The sequence below is a fragment of the Neomonachus schauinslandi genome, chromosome 12 (assembly GCF_002201575.2).
Source record: "Neomonachus schauinslandi chromosome 12, ASM220157v2, whole genome shotgun sequence".
NCBI lineage: Eukaryota > Metazoa > Chordata > Mammalia > Carnivora > Phocidae > Neomonachus > Neomonachus schauinslandi.
In genome coordinates, this window is record NC_058414.1 from 81,415,132 (window position 1) to 81,440,445 (window position 25,314).

Here is a 25,314-nt window from a genome sequence, read left to right on the forward strand (position 1 = left end):
GCAAGTCATACACTTGTCCATCAGTGGATACACCGGAGTAATCGTCAATAGATCAAGAAATAAAAATGGTCAAAAAGCTATATACATTTTACAGCTATTAAACATTTCACAAATAAGCACAGCATTCATTACAAAGTTGGTATATTCCACACTCAATTCTTTGTGCTGCCTCTTATTCAGGAAACTATGTTTCTGTTGGAGTTATCTAAATATCACTCCCCATCACATGGTGTACTGTCTTTCAGCTTAAGTTTCACAGACTGCCACCCTCCACTGTGTTATGCCAGGTCTTTTTTTTTTTTTTAAAGATTTTATTTATTTATTTGACAGAGACAGAGACAGCGAGAGCAGGAACACAAGCAGGGGGAGTGGGAGAGGGAGAAGCAGGCTTCCTGCTGAGCCGGGAGCCCGATGTGGGACTCGATCCCAGGACCCTGGGATCATGACCTGAGCCGAAGGCAGTCGCTTAACCAACTGAGCCACCCAGGCGCCCATGCCAGGTCTTTTTGTTACATGAACTGCAGGAGGCCCTTTTTGGGGCAATGTGTTCTTGGGCAATGCCCAGAAATGATACCTCTGTTAAGGCAACGATCACATCCATTTGTAATGGTTTGCTTGCATCTCTGAGTCCTCTGATACACAGCGCCCAGCTAGGAAGCAGAAGCCATGATTCATCTCTATATCCTAAGCCTAGCACAAGCATGTCCTGATACAGGGTGTGTGCACAATAAATGCTAGCTGAATAGATTAATATTTAGGTTGAAAAAGGAAGAGAAAGAGAACAGTGTTCCAAGGCTGACTGATATTTAAGTAACTCATGCATTCAACTATGTGCCAACACTATTCTAGGTAACAAATCAGTCAGGCTAAAAAATAGAAATAATAGGATTGGTCACTGCTAGGAGGTACGAAGCAAGATTCAGGAATAAGGAGCACTGGTGGCCTTTAATTGAGCACTTGTTTGGACCTCACTCTGCCTTCTTATTTGCTCATCAAGCAAACTGGATACAGGTTCAGGGCAATAAGACCCCTCCTTGGTTACCCACTGGTGAGAATGAACTCCTAACACAATACAGGCTAGCAATGATTGAGCATTTACCATGTGCCACACATTGTTATGTATGATCTCATTCACATCTTGCACAGTTGTTAAATCCATTACACAGATGAAGAAATTGGGGCACAACAAGATTAAGTTACCCAAGGTCTCAGAGCTAGGATATGACAATTCTGGAACTCAAACCCAGCTCAAGAGAAGCATTTAATTACTCCCTAGCATTGTCTGACCTGAGAGCTTAAAGGTGGTCTCCACCTACAAACTATAGGCTTTGGTATTTGCCAGTAAGAAAAAACTGAATTCTAAGTGGCTCAACAGTATGGAAACCCCTGAAGTTTCCCACTTCGATTACACATTAGGAAAGAAAATGTATAAACCGTTGTTGGAAACATCTCTCCCTTTCAGATCCCAGAGCCTGAGCAAGCCTGACGTCTAGGCTCCCAATACCAACACAACCATGAATCTGGTGACAATGGTCATTTAACAGACATTCATAAAGCATCTGTTATGTGCCAGGCACTCTGCTGGATATTGGCATGGGGGTGGGTGTGTGGTGGGGGGGGGTCTATCCCCCGAGAAAAACACAATCTGGGAGAAGATGGATACAGAGAGGTCAGGATTACAGTCAGAGTGCCAAGTGGTGCCAAGGGACCTACAGGAGCACATCTATGAAGACAAGGCAAGATATTCCAGACTTGTCCTGAAATCTCAACTCTTCTAAGTGGCAACTAAACAACCAGACCCAAGCAAAGACAACTGTCAGGAGACACAATAAGTAATATTGTGTCACCTGACAAGAATAAGACTTAGGGTAGAAGACTTACCATAGTGGTTATGGAGACTAATAAGGAGAACAAAGAGGGGAAGGTGTCAGGAGCTTCACAAAATCCTCCTTTCTGATCTCCATGATCTCTTAGGAAGAACATAAATAAGTTTGAAGGTAATTAATGAATCAAGTCAAGCCCTCTCGCTATTTATCCTACACACCAGGCAGTACATCTACTACCCTTATAATATGTAGATCTGCCACACACTGGGGGAAAAATCCATCTTATCCCCATTCCTTTCACTAGTAGTACCTGATACCAAATAGCATGTTAGAGTTTATGAATAACATTCATCAGCTTTATATCATTTAATGGCCACTGAGGAGAGGGCTCCCATTTTTCAGACAAGAAAATTAATCCTCAAAGTCTCATAACTGAAGAAGAGAGATTTAAACAACTTCTTGACTCTAACGTGGGTTCCACTGCATCAAACTGCCATTGTTTATGGAACACTTAACTACAGCATTAAGAATCATAGGTCTAAAAGCACTAATTGAATGTTGTTTGCTATTTCACATTAACAGCACCTGCTGCTACTTAGCAGTTCCTAAGCCCTAAATATTAAGAAAGGCCAAGGTGAAAAACAGCTTTGAAATGATGCTCTATTTGATCAGGTTCTGCAGTAATTGTTAAAATCATATACACTTTCTTTGGATCCCTATAAAGCTTCTGCAGGATCACTGCACCTGCAGTTCCAATTTGCAATTTCCTCAGCCCTCCTTTGAAGTTATTCTTGCCAATTACCTGGTGTTAATATTAATTAAATGTGATTTGCAACTTGAAATTTGGTGTTATCAATGGAACTCAGCTGTAGGAATATAAAGTAAAATTTTCAATTGAATTTAAATGTTTCCTTTCATTCATAGTATTTTACAACATTAATACTTTTGTCAAATTGATTTTTGCCTGCTGGAAGTCATTTTTCCAAAGCAATGAACATCTGAGGGGAAAAGCTGTGCTTTATGTATTCCTTTCTTTCTGTCATTGAAAATACTTTGTTTTAATCTTGAAGTGAATCCATTTCAGCTAATAGAAACTTGGTTCTTGTTTATAATCCAAGAGGGAAAAAATGCTTTCTTTTAAAATGGTACTGACATAGTTTAAAAATATGATCAGTGGACACTTTTCAATTATATACTAGGAATGAAATCTCCCTGACTTTATTGCTTGACCCCCGCCAAAAAATAAATCACTATTGGCAAGTGTCAGTCATTTTATACACAAAAAAAGAATTAATTAAATTGGTTTATTGCATTAACATTTCAAACAGATTGTGCCAGTCCAACGACCTCTGCAATCCCTTCCAATTCTGCGATTTTAAGATTCCAAACACATGTCAGACGATAGTTGGAAGCGTCCAGCATTTGCAAGTTAGAAAAAAATTAGAAAAAAAAAGTCACATATGCTAGAAGATTTGACAGAATCAGGTCTATTCTGGCCCCTGTAATGTGTGCAATGATGACTCGCAGGCCTGTCATCTTCAATAAGCCATTCATAAACATGATGACTGATTAAAGGAGGTGTGTTGCCATACTGTACAAATCCACAGTGAAAAGATATAATGCTTTCACAAATTCCTTTTATCTTCAAAGATAAAGCTTTAGCTTTCTTGCCCCTTATAATGATAGTGGTAGCATTAACATTTATTATCCTGTCTTCTTTTTAAAAATAATATAATAAGGTAAGACAAGTGAAAGCCTGTCTAAAGACTCAAGGAAGTCATTTGTTTGAGTCACAAGCTGCGAGCCCCAGAGTTTATGATGGAAAAATGTAAGCATATACTATGAACCTCCTTATTACAATATCAATGAAAACATTGTATCAAATAATTAAAACAAGACAGAAATAGAGGACTCTGGTCCTAACAATTGAGGGTGTGCAACATGGACAAGTCTTAACAAAGAGCAGCAACTGAGCTTATTCCCTTCCCTCAGGCCAAGAGAGCCCAAAAGGGAAAATAAAAATAAATTAGGCTCAATAGGACTCTTTGGATGTCCATAATTTTCCTGATGTCATTGAAAAGAGCAGCACCTTGGGATTACACAAAGCAGGGGGGTTGAACGGCCAGTTCACCACTGCACAGGGAGTGCCCACTGTGATCTTAACTACCTAGAAGCCTAGGAAAGCCAGACTTGGATCCCACCACCTACCCTAGTATGGAACCCTGAATCATCCATTAGGTCACTCCATCTACCCAAGTAGACAGGATAGGGAGGTTCAAATTCTGTAACATTCAAAAAGAAACTTCTGAACTGGTTTTGTTATAGGCTTCTCCATTTAACCAAATTTTTTCTACTTAGCACCCCTTTCATCTTCATTTCTAATCTATTATCCTCCTGGTCTACCTCCCATTCCTGTCACTGCCAGTTAGCTCCCTATGTACACCCATCTTCACTACTGTTTCCTGCTATGGGTATTAAATTTTGTCTCCCAACAAGGTATGTTGAAATCCTAAAACCCAGTACCTCAGAATGTGACCTTATATGGAAATAGGGTGATCACAAATGCAATTAAGATAAGGTCATACTGGAGTAAGGTGGGCCTTTAATCTAATACGATGGACATCCTTATAAGAGAAGACACAGACAGACACAAGAAAGGAAAAGACTGTGATATGATGACAGAGGCAGAGATTGGAGTGATGTCTCTACAAGCCAATGAACACCAAGGATGACTAGCAGAAACCAGAAGTTACAAAAGGAAAGGAAGGATTCCCCCCTACAGTTGTCAGAAGCAGCATGGCCCTGCTAACAATTTGATTTCAGATTTCTGGTCTCCAGAACTGTGAGACAATACATTCCTGTTGTTTTAAGCCATCTAGTTTGTGACATTTTATTATGGCAGCCCTAGGGAACTAATGCACCCCGTCAAGGACACTCCTTGATTCCTGCCACTGTACCACACATGTTCAGCTATGCTCTCTGGCAAAAGTTCCTGTTCTCCTATGAAAATCAGCTCAATATCCCTGAATTTTTCCTCAAGAACTCCTACCATCTTCCATCATGGAAATCTTCTTCAAAGGAGACTGAGAGTCCCCTCATACCCACAAACCCATCAAGAGAAGATAACACTCTGCCATACTTACTCTTAGCTTTGCTAAGTCTAGGCCATTATTCCCACACTTTTTTTCCATTTATATCAATTTTCCTCAGCTTTACTAAGATATAATTGACAAATGAAAATTGTATATACTTAAGGTGTACAACATGATGTTTTGAAATATGTATATACTGTGAAATGATTACCACAATCAAGCTAATTAACATATCCATCACTTCACATAGTTACTATTTGTGTGTGTGTGTGTAGTGAGAATACTTAAGATCAACTCTCTTTGCAAATTTCAAGTATACAATACAGTATTAACTGTAGTTACCATTCTATACATTCATCTTACTCATCTGGCATAACTGAAAGCTTGCACTCTTTGGCCAACATTTACCCATTTCTCCTACTCCCTAACCCCTGGAAACCACAATTCTACCCTCTGTTTTTATGGGTTCATCTTTTTCGGTACTATTTGTCTTTCCGTGTCTGGCTTATTTCACTTAGCATAATGTCCTCTAGGTTCATCTACTTTGTCACAAATGGCAGGATTTCTTTCTTAAGGCCAAATAATATTCTACTTACACATATTTTTTCAACCATTCATCCATCAATGGACACTTAGGTTGTTTCCATATCTTGGTTATTATGACTATTATGTGCCACAATGAATATGAGAGTACAGATATATCGTCAAGATACTGATTTCATTTTTTTTTTCAGATATATACTCAGAAGTAGGGTTGCTGGATCATAGAGTAGTTCTATTTTTAATTTTTGAGTAACCTCCATATTATTTTCCATAATGACTGCACTAATTTACACTCCTACCAACAGTGTACAAGGGTTCCCTTTCCTCTACATCCTTACCAAGTCTTGTTATGATTTACCTTTACATAAAACTTCTCCCCCAAGAGTCTATCCTCAGCCCCTTTCAATCCTCACTCTACATCGTCTACCTCAGCAATTACCTTTCCCTCCTTAATTATCAATTTTGTGAGAATGAGCTTCAGGTCTATATCTCAGTTCCCCTCTCAGCTCTAGACAAACATTCTTTGCTGTTTTTCTCCTAAAAGATATGTATTGGTACCTACAATTTATTGTATTTGTAATCAAATACAATAACCACACTTCCCATCCAATCCCAAACCAACCTCTCCATTTTACTGACTCTTTTCTATTTGTGGCACTTGCATTCTCCTAATTGCCTAGGTTCAGAATTTCAAGTTCAACTTTAATTTTCTTCTTACCCTCAAGCTCTACTTCGAATCAATTCCTAAGTTCCATAGACCCCACCTCACAAATATCTCCTAAGTCTGTTCCCTCTTCCATTTCTATTGTCACTGCCCTATATCAAGCTAAGACTGCTATTGCAAAGGCCTCTCAACTGGTCTCCCCATCTTCCACTTCTCATTAATACAATCTTAAATACGTTCTGATAGATCCCTCTCTCTTGAGCAGTTTCCTTCATTGTGTAGAAGATGAATAAAATTACCTCTCTGGGAGGTGGAATACTCAACTATGCGTCCATGTCAAGCCTTCCAATTTTGTCTCCTATACATCATGACACAAAATATGCTCTAATCAAATTGTGCTATTTGCTGATCTCAAATGTTTTTGCCTTTTAAAAAAAAAAATCCTATAGTCAAGAATGCCTTGGGCTGATACTATAATAGCTAGGATATCAAGGGACTATTTGTCTTTATTTTATCAAGTAACTCCTGTCCTGCTCTCCCTAGAATGATCTTGGCTAGACAAGAGCCATCACAGACATCTGTCTGTGTTCATGACCATCATTCATTCATTTTCTTGATTCTCCAAGATTCACAGACACTTCCCCCAAGTCTCAGATTTGTTAAAATGAAAAATGTTCTAATCAAACCATACAAGCAATTATCACTAAACAGATTTTCACTTCCTTATCGTTCCATTATAATCTGTCTGAATTAATCAGAGAGGAAACATTGGAAGCCTCAATTTACACTGGAATTTCTTAGCAATCAATGTTTCTAAAGAGAGAAATTCAGAACAGAGTACAGGAAAATTTATAAGAATTGGGAAAATATATAATTTTATTAATAGGCAGACACTCCACAAAATGAATTTATACATCTCCTTCTCAGTCAAGATACTAAGATTTTTAAAAACACACTACTAACATGGTGACAGAAATGTCATCAATGTTGTAGTAAGAGAAGTGAATGTTACAGAACTAATGAATTTTTATCAGAGTCATCAGATCATTTCAGAATGGGTTAAGTTGCTACCATTTGCTATTCCCATTAATATCATTGTCATGTAAAAGGTTTAATTTTCAGCTATTTTTGTTCTAGATAAAAATCTTTGTCATTAAAATGAGGGATGGTTTTGATATTTAATATATTCCATGGCATACTCTAGTGTGGTACCAATTTGGCCTTTTCAGTATTCTGCATATTAATTGACAACCCAGCCCTCCTCCATTCCCCAGATAAGTGAGAGCTGAAATAGAATGGACAGCCAATCAAGTCACAGAATACTGAAAGGATCAACATTGAAGAAATGTGTTGCTCTAATCAGGAGCATACACAAGGCACTAAAATTATTTTCTCCCATACTAATGACTAAGACAGAAACAGGAATAATGAACGGCACCATCTGAATCCTTTTATGTGACAGTATTACCAAAGTATAGCAATGCTCCCCAAAAGTGAAAACTAAGTATTTCTTTTTTTAGTCAAAAGAATAAAACTGTGATCTCACTTAACTTTTAGAACAATGCATTTTATCAGATTCTGCAACAACTGGCAAATTATGTCCTGTATTGAATTTTTCATAGCAATCTGTTTCATGCACACAATGTGACCTGTAGTTGAAGAATGTACAGTGTCACTGCAAAAAACATATCATTTCAATACATACTCTATCAGTTTCCTTCTCTTGTTGAATTATCACTCTGGTGAGAACTGACATCAGCTGCTTAAATAATGCATTAACCCTGCATCCAGAAGCTTTTGTTTTCATTTGAGTGGGCATTTCCTCTAAGAAAAACTTAGGATTCTTATGCAAGAAGATAATATAATTTGTCATATTTTAAAGTTTAATTGAATGTTTGAATCATTTTTATAGAAATAATGATGGAATTTAAAATTTCAAAGAGCAAAGAGTATGGTATCATGTACACTAACAACAGGTGTGGACAGTTCTTGAATTAAATCAATTATCCCAATCTGTCCAACAACACCAGGCCTTTTCTACATTTTCCACAATAGCACAGCACTGGGATAAATGTTAAATATACTAACTGTTGTGTATAATAAATTTTCATGCCCTAGTAAATGCAGAAGAACAGATCCCAAGCATCTTCAAGTCTTTCAAGAGAAAACTTATTCCAATAATATAACTTTAGACTCCGTCATTGCTAATTCTAGATAAGCCCAGATCACTCCCATGGCCTTTTCCTGAGCTGAAGCCTCCAAGAAAGGCAACAAATTATCAATATAATTTCTTCCTTCAAGTTCAAAATTACTCAAAAACAGCCAAGGGGCACTTTAATTTTTCCACAAAATATTATTATTACTCTTAGAGAAAAAATATGTACATCTTATTCAGTAATTCTTAATAAGAAAATTAGATTTGTTAAGTAACAATATGTCTCCTTTCACCCACTAAGTTATATTGTTGACCAGTCAGCAATAAGATTTGCACTTTAAGTTGTTTTTTGTTTTGTTCTGATTTTTTCACATATTGGAATGGATTTACAACCTCATGGCTAAACATACACGTGGTAAAATGCCTGTAGAGATTTGGATAAGCACCTTTAAAAAAGCCCAGGACAGAGTTCATCAGCACCTTGTTCTAACCCAAATTTTACATACTGCCCTTCACTCCACTGTAAGCTACAGAGTAAAGGTAAGAATAAAAATGCAAAAAGTCAAATATGACAATAAGAATATTGCTAAAGTACAGCCTTGGGGGTTACTTCAGTATTGTTTTAAGATGATTACCAGTCTTAATCCCTCTAGTGTTGTATGTTAAATTCCACTGCCTTTTTTTTTTAATTTAATGACTTGCTAATGTAAACTTCCACCTAGAACAATCAAATAGTATGTCATTTATTCAAATTTACAGTGGCTCTAATGTGCCAGCAAACTCCCTCGTCAAAACAGACAACTTTAAAAAATGTTCGCCTGAGTCAGGAGCTCTATTTCCTAAATTAGCACCAAAATGTCACCTTGATAGACCATGAACAACAAAATCATTTATAATAAACCCAACTTCTCCCTAGAGTGGACAGCCTAGGTCATGCATCTGTAGGAGCTCTAATTATTCCACACAGATCAGAGAGCACTTGGAGAAGCTCAGACTTCCACAACTTGTCGCCTCCAAATGCAGTCATCTGATAAATATATGCTTACCAATCTCCCTCGAGATCTGAGTGAAGGCCTCCACACCACTCTCTCCATAGTTGCCCTCAGAAGCCAGTGTTGACACATAATTCCACCCCAGTGCCGTGACAATGTCCACCATGGCTTGCGCTTGGTAGGAGTCAGGTGGGACTACCCGAGAGAAGAAGTCATACCTGGTGTTATCACTTAGCTCTGGGGCTGTGGATGCATAGCTGATTTGAGGTATCTGCAAAACAAGTGACAGATCATTTCAACCCATAAGGAATTTTGTCTAATGATGAATTGTCACACAAGAGACTAAGTAGCCAAAGCTATACCAGTAACCTAGCCATATCAGCCTGAAGCCAAAATACGGTTTTGTGACCACCAATTTTATTTTATTTTTATTTAGTATTTTATAAAAGTCTGTAGGCTCACTTTCTTTCAAAACACATTTCTAAATAGCAAAAAAGAACCTAGTGTTGCTTCAGGCTGTGAAGCCAAAGCAAAACATTTGTGCTTTTTATTGCTTCTTTTTTATACCATAAATGATAAGTTCTGGCACAAAAATGAAGCCAAAATGAAGGTTTAATGCATACACACATCAGAAAAGGTCACCTCTGAAATTGTATTTGGCTTTAGGACATAAAGGCTACACGATCATGAACAGAGAATTTAATATGAGATTTTTTTACACTTGATACCATTTCAATCTTAAGATTACACTTTTGGTAAATTATTTAAATATACAGTTTTACGAGTCTATTCACTGTTTATTGATATAATCATTGAGTGCCACAGAAAGATTTGGGAACAACCAACTATGTATCTTCTAATAAAAAGATCTTTCCAGCTGCCCACCCAAAAAAATTACAAAACGGGAATCTATACTATAATTTCTTTAGGAAAAGAGACAATTTTCTGTCACACATAGGGTGAATTGCCAGATTTTGAAAATTAGGAATCCTATGTCACTTTTCCTAAATAAATTCAAAGTAACAAATTAACTACATGCCACAATCTCCCCCTAAAAACCTTTTAAAATTTGTAAAAATTTTATATAAAAATGAGTAACACTTACTCATATATCCAAGCAAGGACTTTTACTCTACCAGTGAAAAGTGCTAGGATAGAAGAACACATGGATGCTAAAGAAGTACAGTGGAAGGACATTCAGGCTAGATGGGGCACAGACGATGCAAGAAATCTGGCAAGCAAGGTGAGGAAGGACATTTCAGCCACAAAGAACTGCATGCCCAAAGGCATACAGTCAAGAAAGGGCATGGTAGATTCCAGGAATTGCAGCATTTCACATGGAGGGAATGCAGGATAGCAAGGGAGGAACTTCGGGAAATAAACAGCAAAGCTGGACAGATAAAGGGCTAGTCAGGTATGACAACAAGTGTGGATTTTATCACAAAGGCATGGGGTAGCACAGAATGACTGTAACTAAGATGGTGGCATAATCAGATTTTTGTTTTAGAAAGATCACATTGGCAGCAGTGGAGAAAGTAGCAGCCCTCAAATTTCAATGTAAACCTAGCTAGCCTCATTCCCGAAAATTCTGACTTGGTATGTCTAGAGGTTTAGAAATCTGCTTTTTAATATGCTTTCCAGAAGAATCTAATGCAGGTGGGCCCACACTATGCTTACAGATAAATTAAAAGAAAGCCATGCTAGATGCAAAACAACCAGTTAGAAATTACTACAGAAATCTAAGCAATGAAAACTGAAACTAAGGCAATGATGGGGGAGAATGGGGGTGGGGAAGGGTGTAGAACCTATATGTATCGAAAAAGCAAGGTAAGGTGAAAGTAATGAGGGGAAATGTGGAATGACTCTTAGTTCTATGGCTTTGGTAACTGGGTAGATGATGTTTGCTATTTACCAAGATACATAGAAAAAGAGGAGATTTGGAAGACAAAAATTGTGAGTTTAATTTTTTATTGGCTTCTTTTGAGCTTCCTATGAAATGAATGAAAGCAACTAAACAGTAGGCGATAATATTGGGATATGGAATTTAAGAGTCTTTGGGACTGGAGATTAAGAAGGCCACACATCAGGGGGCGGGGGGGCGCATAATGAAGAAGATAGTTAAAGCCAAGGAAAGTATGAAGAGTGAAAGAAGGGCAATTTGGGAGCGTGAGCTATGCAACTATGCATCTCACCACTCCTCTGCTGCCCTGCCGTAGTGTGAAAGTTCAGAGGTCAAAATGACTCCAAGATGCCCTAAGTCAGGTTGCTTGGTTTGCCTGGTACATAAAACAATTAACTTTGCTCCCCATCTGATCCTGCAGGTAATGACAGTACTAAGATGTCAAAGAGGCTGCAGTTCCATCTTCCCACATGGGGAGGACTGCAAAGTCTGGAATCTGTCACCCACCACACCCTGGCCAGATAATTCCAAGTCCACATGGAGTGGACTCTCCTCTTGACATCCTGGAAAAGCCCTCAACATCTGAATAACCTTTCATGGTTCTAGAGAGTCCTACTCCATATCGATAGCCAGTAAAGTGAAACTAAACTTTCCAAGATATAAAAGCCTCAGTTAATAGGAGTGGCAGTTAGAACAATGTACTTGGAGCTCTCCAGGGTGCTGCAGGATCCATTCAGCTTTTGTGTAACCTGTATCTATGTATATTAACTATACAATGATTTTATCCTATTTAACCCCCAATTCTTCCAGGTCCTGTTATCCTGGTGGAACCATGTTAACTTGCTTATTAACATTGTGGGACCATAAAAACCAGTCTGTCCTGCCTCCTTCCTGCCCCTATGCTTTCTCTGCTAGATACACTGGTCCTATCTTGGAAGACTGTTCCCTTGATTAGAGTTTCTGCCTATGACTCCTCAGCAAGGACACCCCTTCAAATCTCAAACCACACACCAAAACTGGGCCTCTTTCACCTTCTATTGCTTGCTTCTAAATAACCTGGGAAAGAGACAATGAATGGCTCAGTGAGATCTACCTTTTACTAAATAAAACTCCCAAAGATCAAGAGCATGTACATGTCTATGTTCTAATGAAAAAGATTCAGCAGCCTGACTTTCACTTTGGAAGGAATTCTGTGCATGTGTGAATGGGGTGTGTGTGTGTGTGTGTGTGTGTGTTTGTAGGAAGAGATAGGGGAGCATTCTATAGCAAATTCTAAAGCACTATACCATTTCCTTGTCTTATTTGGATATATAATAATCCTCCCACTTCCTCAGCTACTCAGAGTCCAGCAGTAAAATGCCTTACACAACCCCCACCCTGCCTACAATAATGAGCCACCCCTTTCTAAAAATGAGTGCAAAGTGTGAAAATTGAGTGTTTGAAACCAAAACTAATTATCTCAAATTACTACCTTCAGTCAGTCACTTCCAGGGCTGTTTAATTAGCAGTCAGCATCATGTTTAGGATTAATTAAACAGGTGTAAAGGGTATATAAAATAAAAGTGCAGATAGAAAATGGTTGCTTGAAGAATTAGGTAAAGGACTTACTCCCCAAAGTCTTGAGGAGTTTTCTCTTTGCAGATCAAGGTGTGGAAAAGTGAGAGTACATGTTTGTGTTTTCATTTGCTCAATTTTTGCTATGTTGCAGTCTATAATAATAGACATCAGGGTACTGATAATATTTTAAGAAACTTTTCAAGTCATTATGAAGTTGCATCTCATTTTAATTTTATTGTGGTTGACCACTAAGCATTGGCTCATTAAGCATTTTAATTTCTGTGCCAGCATTCCCAATATTTCCACTATCCTCAATTAACCCCCTACTGGCAACGGAAGTGGGATTTTTTCCTTAAAACCCAGAATGTTCCTTTTTCTTTTCCCTTCACTAAATCCATCCTAACTAATCCCTTCACCCTGGAGTTTCATTTACTAGAAACAACAAGAGTAAAAAAAGAAAGGTGGAAAAAAAGAGTGGTAGGTGAGGGACAGAAGTAGAGAGGGAAATGAGAAAGAAAAGAAGGAGAATGGGGGCACCTGGGTGGCTCAGTCGGTTAAGTGTCTGTCTTCGGCTCAGGTCGTGATCCCAGGGTCCTGGGATCGAGCCCCGCATCAGGCTCCCTGCTCAGTGGGGAGTCTGCTTCTCCTTCTCTCTCTGCCCCTCCCCCTCCCTAGGCTCATGATCTCTCTCTCTCAAATAAATAAATAAAATCTTAAAAAAAAAAAAAAAAGGAGAATGTACCAAGAAAAGAGTGTGTTAGGAAAAGCATTCTTCATCAGCTCATTCTTTGTAACAAGTAACATCCTTCATAAGCCTCTGTTAACTCTCACTTGCCCATTCAAAATATATCTAAACTCTTCAGCCTGGGTCACCAAACCCTGATGTCAGACTCTGTCCCATCCTCCTTCCTAACCTGTCTTCCCTGTCATGCCCTGACAGAGTCTGCACCCCTGCCCATGCTGTTCCCTGTGTAGACCATTCTGTCCACCTGGTGATCTTCTGCCCAAATTCAATATCCAACTCAAAAGTCACCTCCTCCCTGGGAAGCTTTTGCTAATTCTCTCAGGCAGAGCAGTCTTTTGCTACTCCTTGCTCCCATAACTTCCATCATCTGACATGAGAACCATGACTGTGTGCTGGCTTATGAGCCTCCCAAGGGAAAACTGTCTATTGATTTATTTGGTATCCCTAGCATCTGACAGAGCAAATGGTCAATGAATATTTGGAGACAAGTAATTAATTAAACTGTGGCAGGAATCTTGATGCAGACTCTTCCCCACAGCCTTCTGCCCTGCATTCCACCAAAATATTGGACAGACTATTCTCCATTTGCCCTTCTTACTCCTTCTCCTTCCTGCTATATGTCTGAGGAGGCTGCTCTGTGACTATCTCACTTGAGCTCCCTCACCTCAGGCTTCCATCTGAGTTTGGCCATTGGGAGACACCAACAGAGATGGGAGGGCAGAAGATAGAAGTGAGAGTATTGATTCTTCCAACTCCTTCTTCCCCCAACTTGGTGTTTCTCTACCTAAGCCCTCATCCACAGCTAGAGTTCTTACAAGGTTCTAGTGACTACTCTCTACCCTTACCCCTTCAGATCTTCCCAGTGTTGCCAATTCCTGAGTACTTCCCATCCAGTGTTGGGTCCTTTATCTGTGCCCACACCTTATTAATAGTACTTTTGTTAACCTCTCTCCCATTACCCCCTGCCAGAAGCATGACTAATACACCCACTCTTTCAGGTCTCTGTAGAAGAGACATCCACTGCCGTACTTCCCCATCCTCAGCCGTGCCCTAACCTCTTAACCCTTCTCCATCCATTTTCCCTTCCAGCCTTCTCTACCACTGTCCTTACATGACTGTTTCTGTTTCCTTTCTTTCTCTTTCAGTGCCTTATAACAGCAAATTGCATCACTTGAAAACACCTGTCATTTTGCTTTTAATCACTTATTTTCCTTGTGCTGAGTTTCCATAAGAATATGATGTGTACTTGGGCGTCTGGGTGGCTCAGTTGGTTAAGTGACTGCCTTCAGCTGGGGTCATGATCCCGGGGTCCTGGGATCGAGTCCCACATCGGGTTTCCTTTGCTCTGAGGGGAGCCTGCTTCTCCCTCTCCCTCTGCCTCACACTCTCCCTGCTCTCTCTCTGTCAAATAAATAAATAAAATCTTAAAAAAGAAAAAGAACATGATGTGTACTTAAATTAAAGTCATATTTCCATTACACAAATAAAGCATATTTGAGGTAATTAATTTGCACAACTCAAGATACTCATCACCATACTCTCCTTAAAAAAGTGCTTTAGCTGCCAGTTTTCTGATAATTGATTTGGTTAGGAAAAAAACTCTTCTTCCATTACATTTTCACTTGAGTCCAAAGAAGAAGAGATTCCTACCCCTAACCTTACCTCTCTGGGGGAGTTGTATTTTCTACCTAGATCTCTACCTTTTACCTTCCTCTGCCCAAAGGGAGAGAGAACAGAATGAGAGGTCGGATTCTATGTTTATGGGGCAAGAGTCACTAACAGGCCCTGCTTTCATTCTCTGACCTGCCCACACACATACCAGGCTTCTTTTCTCTGTATGGCTAGAAGACCAGGCTAGGCCTCTCTGCCTAGGGAAGAAGCCCACCCTTCCTCTCCATATTCCACTGACATCCAGGTGTTGGAGGGGAGGCTTGAAGCCCATGTCACTGGTTAAACAAGCTGATTTCAAGTCCTCTGTGCAGTCTTAAGGTTGAGATGTGGTGTGGGAGTAGGAGACACCATTTTGGTCTCAAGTCCACACTAAATGCTTTCCAGTCCAGTTCTCAACAGACAGCTGTGTGTATGAGGAAGTTATTTGATGTTTGCCCAGCTGTTAATAAAACTAATTACTTGATCCACATTTAGCTACTCATTCTGTGAATCTTGGACTTACAAACTCTAAGAGAGGCCAAAGTCTGACTTGGAACTCAAGGAAGCAAAAGTTCTATTTTAGAAAAAAGAAATTCAGTTATAACCTCTTAGATACTTTAATAAAAATAAACAAATATGTATAGTAAGTATATATTTTAAATAAGAGTTAGCAGAGATTATTGTCCTCTCATGACTGTTCTCTACTTCTTCTAGATAGAACTCCAGATTTTTACCTAGAACTTGGCCACTCAGAAGAAGACATTTCCCCAGTCTTCTTTGTTTAGATTATTAGCAGTGGTGAGGGTAAATTTTGAAAAATGGTCTTAAAGGAAAAGAATATGTCTTTCTCATGCACCTCCCTCTTTCCTGTTGGCCAGAATTTGGACATGATGTCTAAAGTTCAATTAGCCATTTCAGGCCATGCCCCAGTGATGGTAGAGCAAAAAAAGTCACACCTAGTCCAAGCCATTGCAATATCTAGATTCCTAAAAGCACTTGACAGTTCTTCCTGCTTCCATTCTTGCCTCTCCCAAATCTATTCTACACCAGTAACCAAACTGATCTTTTCAAAAAAATCAGATAAAATAAAAATCTTGCCCAAAGCCCTTCAGTTTTTTCCCCACTGCTCTTATAATAAACCCAAACATCTTGCTACAGGATCCTTGTGATTTGGCATCTGACATCTTTCCCCTCACTCACCTGATCCAGCCACAGTGGCTTCCTTTCTGTTCCCTGACACAGCCAAGCCCTTTTTGCCCTCCAAGCTTCATGCCTATTGCTCCATATGTTTTGCCCAAGTCCTTCCAGGTTTTTCTCATGCTTCAGCCTTAGTTCAAATGTCTCCTATTCAAAGAGGCTTTCCTTGATTTCCTTCCTACAGGGGTCTCCCCACCCTCATTAGTACCTCGTCACCCTATTTATTTCCTTCATTACACTTGATCACAGCCTGTGTCAATTTGTGTATACCATTTCCCCTACTAAAATGTAGATTCTACAGGGGTCTTCTTTGTGTTGTTTACAACTGTAACATGAGCTTCTAACACACAGTAGAGGTTCAATAAATATTCATTGAAAGAAAAATTAATACATCCACCAATCAATCAAGGACCCCTTTTATTATTTTTCTCCATGCATTGTGATTTTGAAAGATTTTTCTATAAAACTATTTAAGTAAAAATTCACCCATTTCCCATTTTCTTTACTACTCAAAGATCTATTCATTTGCTAAAGCTTCTGATCAGCATGAGATATCTGTTGTTACAAAGTGAGGTGATAAAATTCCAGTTCAAATCAACTAAGTGTAATTTCCACTGTAGCTATGCAGGCTCATTGTAGGGAAGCATACAACTGCCACTAAGCTTTTTGAAATGCTGAACATGGCCATGAAAATTTCATAGCTATCTTGGCAAACACTTCCGACTGTCATTAAAGAAGAATAAAAATTACATTTCTAATCAAGGACCAAAGTCAGAGATTTTAAAATTATTTGCCCCTTCTTGCTTATCTTCATCTGTAAAATGGATATTCTAGACAGGGCTAAGAGTGCTTCTAATCTCCCTTAAATGGACTATGTTTCTCCCTGCTGCCATCACTGAGTCTGACTGCACATGACTGAGAGGGTAAAACGGGACATTACTGAGTTGCAAAGGGGCTGAAGGACTTTCAGACACAATAAATACTCATTCATGGTCCAAGAAGCTTATAATTCCACTCCAGCTGCCTTTTTGGGGCTTCCCACTGTTTGTATATCAAAATACTGTGGATTAGCATAAAACTTGCCTTGTCTATTCAAAACACTATGAATCCTGCATCCATTTCTCTCAGTTTCTGGTTTGACAAAGATCCCTAAAGAGCCAAGGCACCGCCAACAAGATTAGCAATGAGCCACCTGAAGCACAGCTCAGAGGAACTGCCTCAGAATCCCGGTAAATTTAAGTCTCTCTGTAAGACACTTATATACATCTGAGGACAAGTTTGCAGACAGAAGACAATTTAAGACCTGAGTCACAAACATCTTCACCATCAATTCCTGCCAAAAAGGTTTTTGTTCTTGTTTATCTCTCCAAACAACCTTGTCCATTGATTGTCGAACTTAGTGGAGGAGGTTAGTGGGGTGGGTTCCTCATGCTGTTCAATAGGATCATTGGTTTTCTCCAGTGAAAGATCAGCTTGAAGATATGCTCTTTCCTCAGGGGGTAGTGTTTGCCTGTGAACTTCCTCAGTAATGCCAGCCTTAGCAACAAAAGCCATCACTATGATAACTTCCTGCCACCTGGTCTTGGGATGGATTTATTGTTGTTACAGAACCAGGTCCAGGAAACCATAATGATTACAGCCATTTAACTTTGTCATTTCAGATGTGACTACTTTTCTGGTATTAAAACCACTAGCTGCTCTTGGCAAAACATCAGTATATGATCAGAAATTAGATAAAAATAAGGAGATTGGAGCTAGAAGTCAATGTCCAGCATTGACCCTCCCCTTCTCACTGTCCTGAGCTGTCATGCTCCTCTCAGCTTCACAAAAATGAATGAGAGGGAAAGGAGAAAGAAAAGTAGAGCCAAAGAGTGGAATTATAATGAAGAGTGATGACTATCCACAGTTTGCTTCCAAAAACATGAGGAAGTACTATTCTCCTCCCAAACCAAGACCTACTCAAAGCAATCCTGCCTGCACAATGCACAGATAGTAATATTCCTATTTGTGTAAGTTAGTGCCAAGTGTGAAATTCAGTTCCTGGCTTTCCTCTCAGTTTAATTCCCACAGTTGATTCAAAGGGACACAAACTTTTGTGTGTTGCTACACAGTGGAGCTTAGCAAAAGAAAAGGGAGGAAGTCAATTGAAACAGGAAATTGTGGAGGCCATGAAGAGAGAGAAAGAAAGAGACAAGGAGAGAGATTTCACTGTGCTCTATTTTTATCCTTCTCCCCAACATCAGCTCATTCAGAGTAAGAAGACTGTACCCACACTGAAAGGGCTGCGGTTAATTAACATAGCTGAGTATAGCATGATGTTGGTACTTTTAAGGTCACAAGTTTAATTTCATTATGGGCCAGGATGCAGACTGTACCCCTCACCAGAACCTTCCTCCTCACAAATGCACAGCACAGATAACAAAGCCAACCGGAGAGAAGAGAGACAAGGTCAATTCATTCTCATTCCTAGATAAATAATTCAAAGATGGCTTGTTACTGATGTGAATCTGAAATTTCAGAGGCAAATATGAAGATCTAGTCATAGGAGGCACGCTTTATTCAAAACATAAAGAGTACATTTTTGTACATATATATATCTGAAAGTATGAATATATATTACACTTACAAAGTCACTTCTTGGTTTCAGGTAATCCATTTGGATATTCTACTGAATTGTAATAGGGTACATTTCTCACCACTTTTGCAAAGGTATTATATGAGTCAGGGAAGTGGCACACTCAAATTAGGGTAACTCCAGGAGGGTTCATAAAGGGACTATTTTCAAGGCAGGGGCAGTATTTAGGCAATGGCAATGTAAAGCCAAGATCCAATAAAAGTCAGAAGGGGGCAGGTGCCACCTCTGGGACCTAAGGGCTAGAGAAGGGAGCAGTTACAGAAAGCAGAAGGAGTAATGAATGAAAGCCATCTTGAGAGAAGCAATGGCTTCCCTAGGGAGACACAGCCAGTCCCTGGTCACTCCAGAGAAAGGGATTCAAAAGAATTATACCCTGACCTCCCGCTGGCTCTCTCCTTGACCAAACTCACTGAAAATCAAGGAGTAAGAGAACCTGTTGATGTTGTTGGGACAGAATCGTCTCCCAACACAGTGAACGGAAGGCAAAAGAGAGATAAAAGGTGGATATGAGGGGCAAGCAGATGCAATCCATCTCAGGTATCATTCATCAGTGATCATTAGACACTTTAAATAAATTTATGTACAACTGTGCAGATTTCCACTTTCTTATATTATTTTTTCATAACTATATGATTTCAAATACTTTTGGCACAACATCTACACTAAGACATTTTGGTTTGGCTATTGGAAATTCCAACCCTAAAACTAACCAATTTGGTTGAAATTTATTTTGAAAAATAATTAATGCCCTGTTTGAAAAAGAACAGTAATGATGTTAATCAAATTGGTAATGACATTCTAACCTGTTTATTTAAAATGAAAGACAAGCAATCCGTGAACATGAAAAAATTTACATATAAACAACCATAATTATACCCTATAAGATTAATAAACTTTTTTTATGGCTGCTAATTACATTTTACAATGAGAAAGCACAGTAGCTCCTTAAGGGAAAGAGTTGTTATAATCTATCAAGTCACTAGTAGTGTGGGAATTTTTAAGCCTAACCTGCATATATTCATCCAAAAATTCTAATAGCAAGTTGGATTTAAAACCTTCACTTTTTAAGGAAGGGACTTTAATATTCCAACTAGTTCTCTAGTTCTTCTAATTTATGGCTTCTCCTGACCTTCAATTTTTCCTTATTCAAAAAATAAGTGAACACTATTTTTTTTTTCTAATTTCCATACATTTCGGTACACTGTAATTTCTAGAAAATGATAACCAGTATATATGCAAAATTGCAAACTAAAAAGGTTAATTCAATACACACACTTTTTCTGATTAGTGGTTAAATTAAATATAATGCCTTTTTAATGGTTACTTTTTGATTAGTCCATTCAACAAATTAGCTCCCACTATGTTCCAGACACCATGACAAGCTCAGATATAAGGCAGCAAACAATACAAGGTCCTTCCATCCCCATGAAGCATATGGTCAGATGCAAAAGACAGGCATTAAAGAAACAATCACCCAAATAAACATTTAACAGCAATTGTAATAAACACTGGGAAAGAGAAGTACAGGCTGCAAAGAGTAACAGGGTAATTCATCTCCTCTGAGGGGGATTGGGAAGGCTTCCTTGAGGAAATGACATTAAGCTGACACATGAAAAGGTAAGGGGAAAAAAGGAAAGGAACACTGAACACCAGCCACAGATTGTCTTTCACTGTAGCCTTCCTTCAGATGTGTAAACCACCCAATTTGCACAAGTGAGGAGGAGGGGCAGTCGACTAACAGGTACTTAATTTCAGAAACTTGCCACAGGCTGCATAAGATTATAACAAAGACCATCATTCCCCATGATTTTTACACATACTATTTTCAACTAGTATATGCATAATTTGGGTTCTCATATCAGAACTATTTAAGAAAATAACTATATAATTATCAGCGAGAACTGCATTATGTTCTCATAGATCCTCAGGTTTATAAGGGTTGGGAATGAATGAACAAATGAACGGATAGATGGGAAATGAAAGAATGGATAAATCCAGCAGAAACTAAGCCCATAGGAAAAAAAACCAACTTTAAGGTAAGGGCACAGGGGGGAAAAAAGCATACTTTATATGACTTACAAGCTCTGATATTTATTTCCTTTAGGAAAGTAAAAAAGTCACTGAAAAGTAAAAGAAACACTTCATTTTCCCTCAGGCAGTGAAGGCTTTGGGATAGGATTTCAAAAGAAACGAGAAGCAGGTTAGAAATAACCCAGGAGGAGAATAATTTGGGCTTTTTTCCCCTTTACAAGATAATATACATTTTCAGCACCTCTCAGAAGGAGGAAAGAGAAATAAATGAATCTGTCCACCTCTGAAAACTCTGCTCAGTGACCCAGCATCCCAGAAAGACAAGGAGAATGTCATTCCCTGATTTCATTATTTCTAACTACTACTGCCATGATTCCACTGTATTCCAGAGTAAAAGATACCTTCTTGAAAAAGTTTTCATGCAGCTTGGGATTTTGTTTTTGTTTTTGTTTTTATTCAAAGATTTTATTTATTTATTTGACAGAGAGAGACAAAGTGATAGAAGGAACACAAGCAGGGGGAGTGGGAGAGGGAGAAGCAGGCTTCCCGCGGAGCAGGGAGCCCGATGCGGGGCTCGATCCCAGGACCCTGGGATCATGACCTGAGCCAAAGGCAGATGCTTAATGACTGAGCCACCCAGGAGCCCCTGCAGCTTGGGATTTTGAAATGAAATCTATCTCTAAGTATTCTTTTATACAGAAGGTGGGGAAAACTTCTCAATGAGTTCCTTAGGACAGTAAAAATTTTCTGTAAAGAGGTTTTTTTACATGAACACAAAAAATTGATCAATTATGATTTGTTACATTAGAAAAAACCAAAATGATGCTGTGGCACATTCTTAGCATCATTTGCCAAATCACTTAAAAATTTAACTCACCCACCCACTCATTCCCATCACTGCTGACTTAAAACTGTCACCTAGCATTTAATTTTCCTCTTCTGCTGATTTTCTTGCTGTGCAATCACCACTGTGGTTCAATTTTTCCCCAAGTGTGTCAGCAGTAAAACATTAAAAAAATAAAAACTTAGTAATTATAACCAATGAATTGAAGTCAATAAACCTTAAGCTGGCAAATAGTCCATTTAGACTAGCATTTTATCACCAACTAATATATGATTTGAACCTTGAAAATAAGGTAGAATGTTGACAAGGACGTTTGTCTGTGTAAATAAGTCTCCCAATTGACAATTTCTTAGATTTTCAGTGATTACCCACGTTCACTGATATCCTGGTTTTCAACTGATTATTTATCCCCCACCTGACATTCAGGTACTGATTCGGAACACCAAATGCCAAATACCACTGAAATTTTCATTTCCTTTATGTTGTCTAAGCTAGTGAACTCAGTATGTTAGAAGAAGGTGCATATGAGGTTAAAGGTCTTAATTACAGCTCCATTTACATAGGAAAAAAAAAAACCCACCACATTCCAAAGACCAAATAGTTGGTTTCATAAATGGCCATCATTGGATAATAGCAAAAGTAGATGAAAGAATGCAAATGAGTCATATTTTATTATTCCACTACATATTGAAAAATGTGCCAAGCACATGTTCCTCTACCAAGCAACATCATTATCATCTTAGTATCCAAAGGGCAGCACACTAAGTTTCTCCAAAGTGGACTAATTATCCCTTTTATTACCATCTCTGCCCCATCCACAGGGGAGGGCTAGCTTACTGCTCTTGATAGACTCCTTTATGTGTCATATCCCATCTGCACACCTAACTAATGAAACTCTGTGTGTGCACGTGTATGTACACGGGCATACCTATACATATGTATGTGTGTGTGGTTAGTTTTGTTAACATTTTTTTAGCATGTTGTATTGGCCAAGAACTTGCTAAGTGCTCTATCCCAATTTTATGGGTGAGAAAACTGAGACCTGGAGAAGTTATATAACTTACCTGAGGCTGAATAATTTGTAAATGGTAGAATGGGATTCAAACACAGGCAGTGTGAATCTTGACTCATCTCTTAAACACCTCTATGCTCTACTACCTCAGGTCTACTTTAAAATGTTCATTCTTCAGTAGCTTTGCCTCCCACGAGTGCCCACATTCCTAAAAATGCAACCACAGTTTCCTGTTCTCACCTCTTCTAGTCACATGCACAACTCTCTCAGGGTCTCAGGTCATGATTCAGCTAGAGCTTGGACACTACCATCACCATGTAGGTCATCATAGTGAAAAGGAAATATGAACATTTCCTACTTTTCCTATAAGTAAATATCTCTTCCTTTGGTTTCCACCAATTGCTATAGTCCCTTATGTGGAGGAAGGCTTCCTAGCCCAGTTGGGTACCAGCAAATTGGTCAGAGACAATGTGGGAACAGATAGAGTTTGAATAGTTTGGGCAGCAATCATCCAGGTCCACAAGGACAATCAGGAGCCAAGGGGATAGTTCAGGCCCAGAAAAAGCATGTGCAAAAACAACAGGGAGTGATTAGCAGAGACAGAAATCAGGAAAGGTGGAAGGAGACTGAAGGGTATTCCAGGCAGAGGGGACAGTATTTGATAGAAACCAACATAGGAAAGAATATGCTTAGGAAAACCAAACAATTCAGTGGTCTTTGTACAAAGTGTTCATGAGCCCAGTTCAGTCTGGTTTTGTTCGTTTGGTTTTGGTTTTCATTTCAACAAGCATTTGTTAATCACCTACTATATGCAAACAATCTTTCTTGACTTCTATGAAAAATCAGTCTCCCAATTTTCCTCATAAATCTCTATCTTCTTTGTTGGTTATTATTCCTGTGTTTCTTCCTTTAACTGTTAGTCTTCTTTAGGATATGATCTACACTCTCTTTTCTTTTTACTTCACACCCGCTCCAAATCTATCCATCCAGTATAAATCTCTTTCCTGAGCTCCACACCCATGTCCTTGAAATACCTTGAGTGTCCAACTTGTATGTCGAAACATGTCCAAAACTTATTACATCTTTACCAGCATAAACTGGAAGCCAACTGGTATACCAAAAGTCTCAAACCACATCAAGCTAATCAGCTTGATTCCAAATGTATGTAAGTGCTACGTACTTTATTGTTTGTAACAACTTCTAACTACACAGTACTGAGTGTTTTCCTCCTACAGCATACAATGCATGACTTTGGTCTACCTTGTCTGGCCCTCATCTTTCCTGTGTCTTTCAGTGGTCAGGTTAGCCACCATAAATGAAGACTTTTCAAAAAATAAATTTAGGTCCTAATTTCCTTGAAAGGAAAGAAATATGCTTTGGTGTATGCTTGGTATGAAAGATATATTCACATTCCAAAAGACTGATTTATCAGCATTGACTACAATATCTATAGTCAATGAAGTTTTCTCTATAATCTTGCTGCTCAGTGTTGTCAGCAAACCCACAGCACCAGCATCACCTGGGAGCTGCTTAGCAATGCAGAACCTCAGGCCCCACCCCAGACCTACTGAATGAGAATCTGTATTTTAACAAGATCTCCAGGTGGTTCCTATGCACAATAAAGTTGGAGAAGCACTGCTCTAATCTAAAACATTGAATGTGTACTCAGGAGCCCTGTATTTTCTTTTGAAAATTTTCCATATCATACTCAAAAGGATTTAAATGCATTCATTGCAAGGATTATTTTGGTAGATCTTGATGTTATCATCATGAGGAGATATAAAAGCTCCCAACAAGCTCACTTTATGAAGAAGTTGGTGCCTTGAACATGATGTTCACTTCCCCTAAGGTGAACAACATCTCCTAACAAGCCAGAAATTTCTATCCAAAAATATCCCACTACTCACAAATTGTAGTCATATTTTAAGAGTATTGTGTTTCAATTCTTGCATCAAATGCTGTCATGAAGTTTATTTTTGTGTCATGGTTAATCTATAGACCAGTGAATACATCATGTCAAGTGTTGAGCGTCAGTAAGAGGTTTTTAAAACATATTGCTTATTTGAAAATAATGGATGTGTTTTTGAAAAACAAAAGTTTGACAAAGGCTGAATGATTGAAAGTCAAATTTAAAATGCAATGTACCTTGTCATCAAGAAACTTCCCATAGCATTCATATGCAGCAGGATAATTTAGTGACATACTCATTTTTTTTGTTTGTTTGTTTATTTATTTATTTTTTGCATACATAAATTTTTTTATTCTTATGTTAATCCCCATACATTACATCATTAGTTTTAGATGAAGTGTTCCATGATTCATTGTTTGTGCATAACACCCAGTGCTCCATGCAGAATGTGCCCTCCTCAATACCCACCACCAGGCTAACCCATCCTCCCACCCCCCTCCCCTCTAGAACCCTCAGTTTGTTTTTCAGAGTCCATCGTCTCTCATGGTTCGTCTACCCCTCC

The 25,314-nt window shown here is 38.7% G+C and overlaps 1 protein-coding gene across 2 annotated transcripts in view; it reads right to left on the reverse strand.

Moving 5' to 3' along the window:
* Window positions 1–25,314, reverse strand: part of GRM8 (glutamate metabotropic receptor 8) — a 772,971-nt gene that overhangs the window by 576,688 nt on the left and 170,969 nt on the right. For both annotated transcript variants that reach the window (XM_021699435.1, XM_021699434.1), the window contains exon 2: window positions 9,327–9,543. In XM_021699435.1, the coding sequence (XP_021555110.1) occupies window positions 9,327–9,543 (217 nt within the window). The remainder of the gene's footprint in view (window positions 1–9,326; window positions 9,544–25,314) is intronic.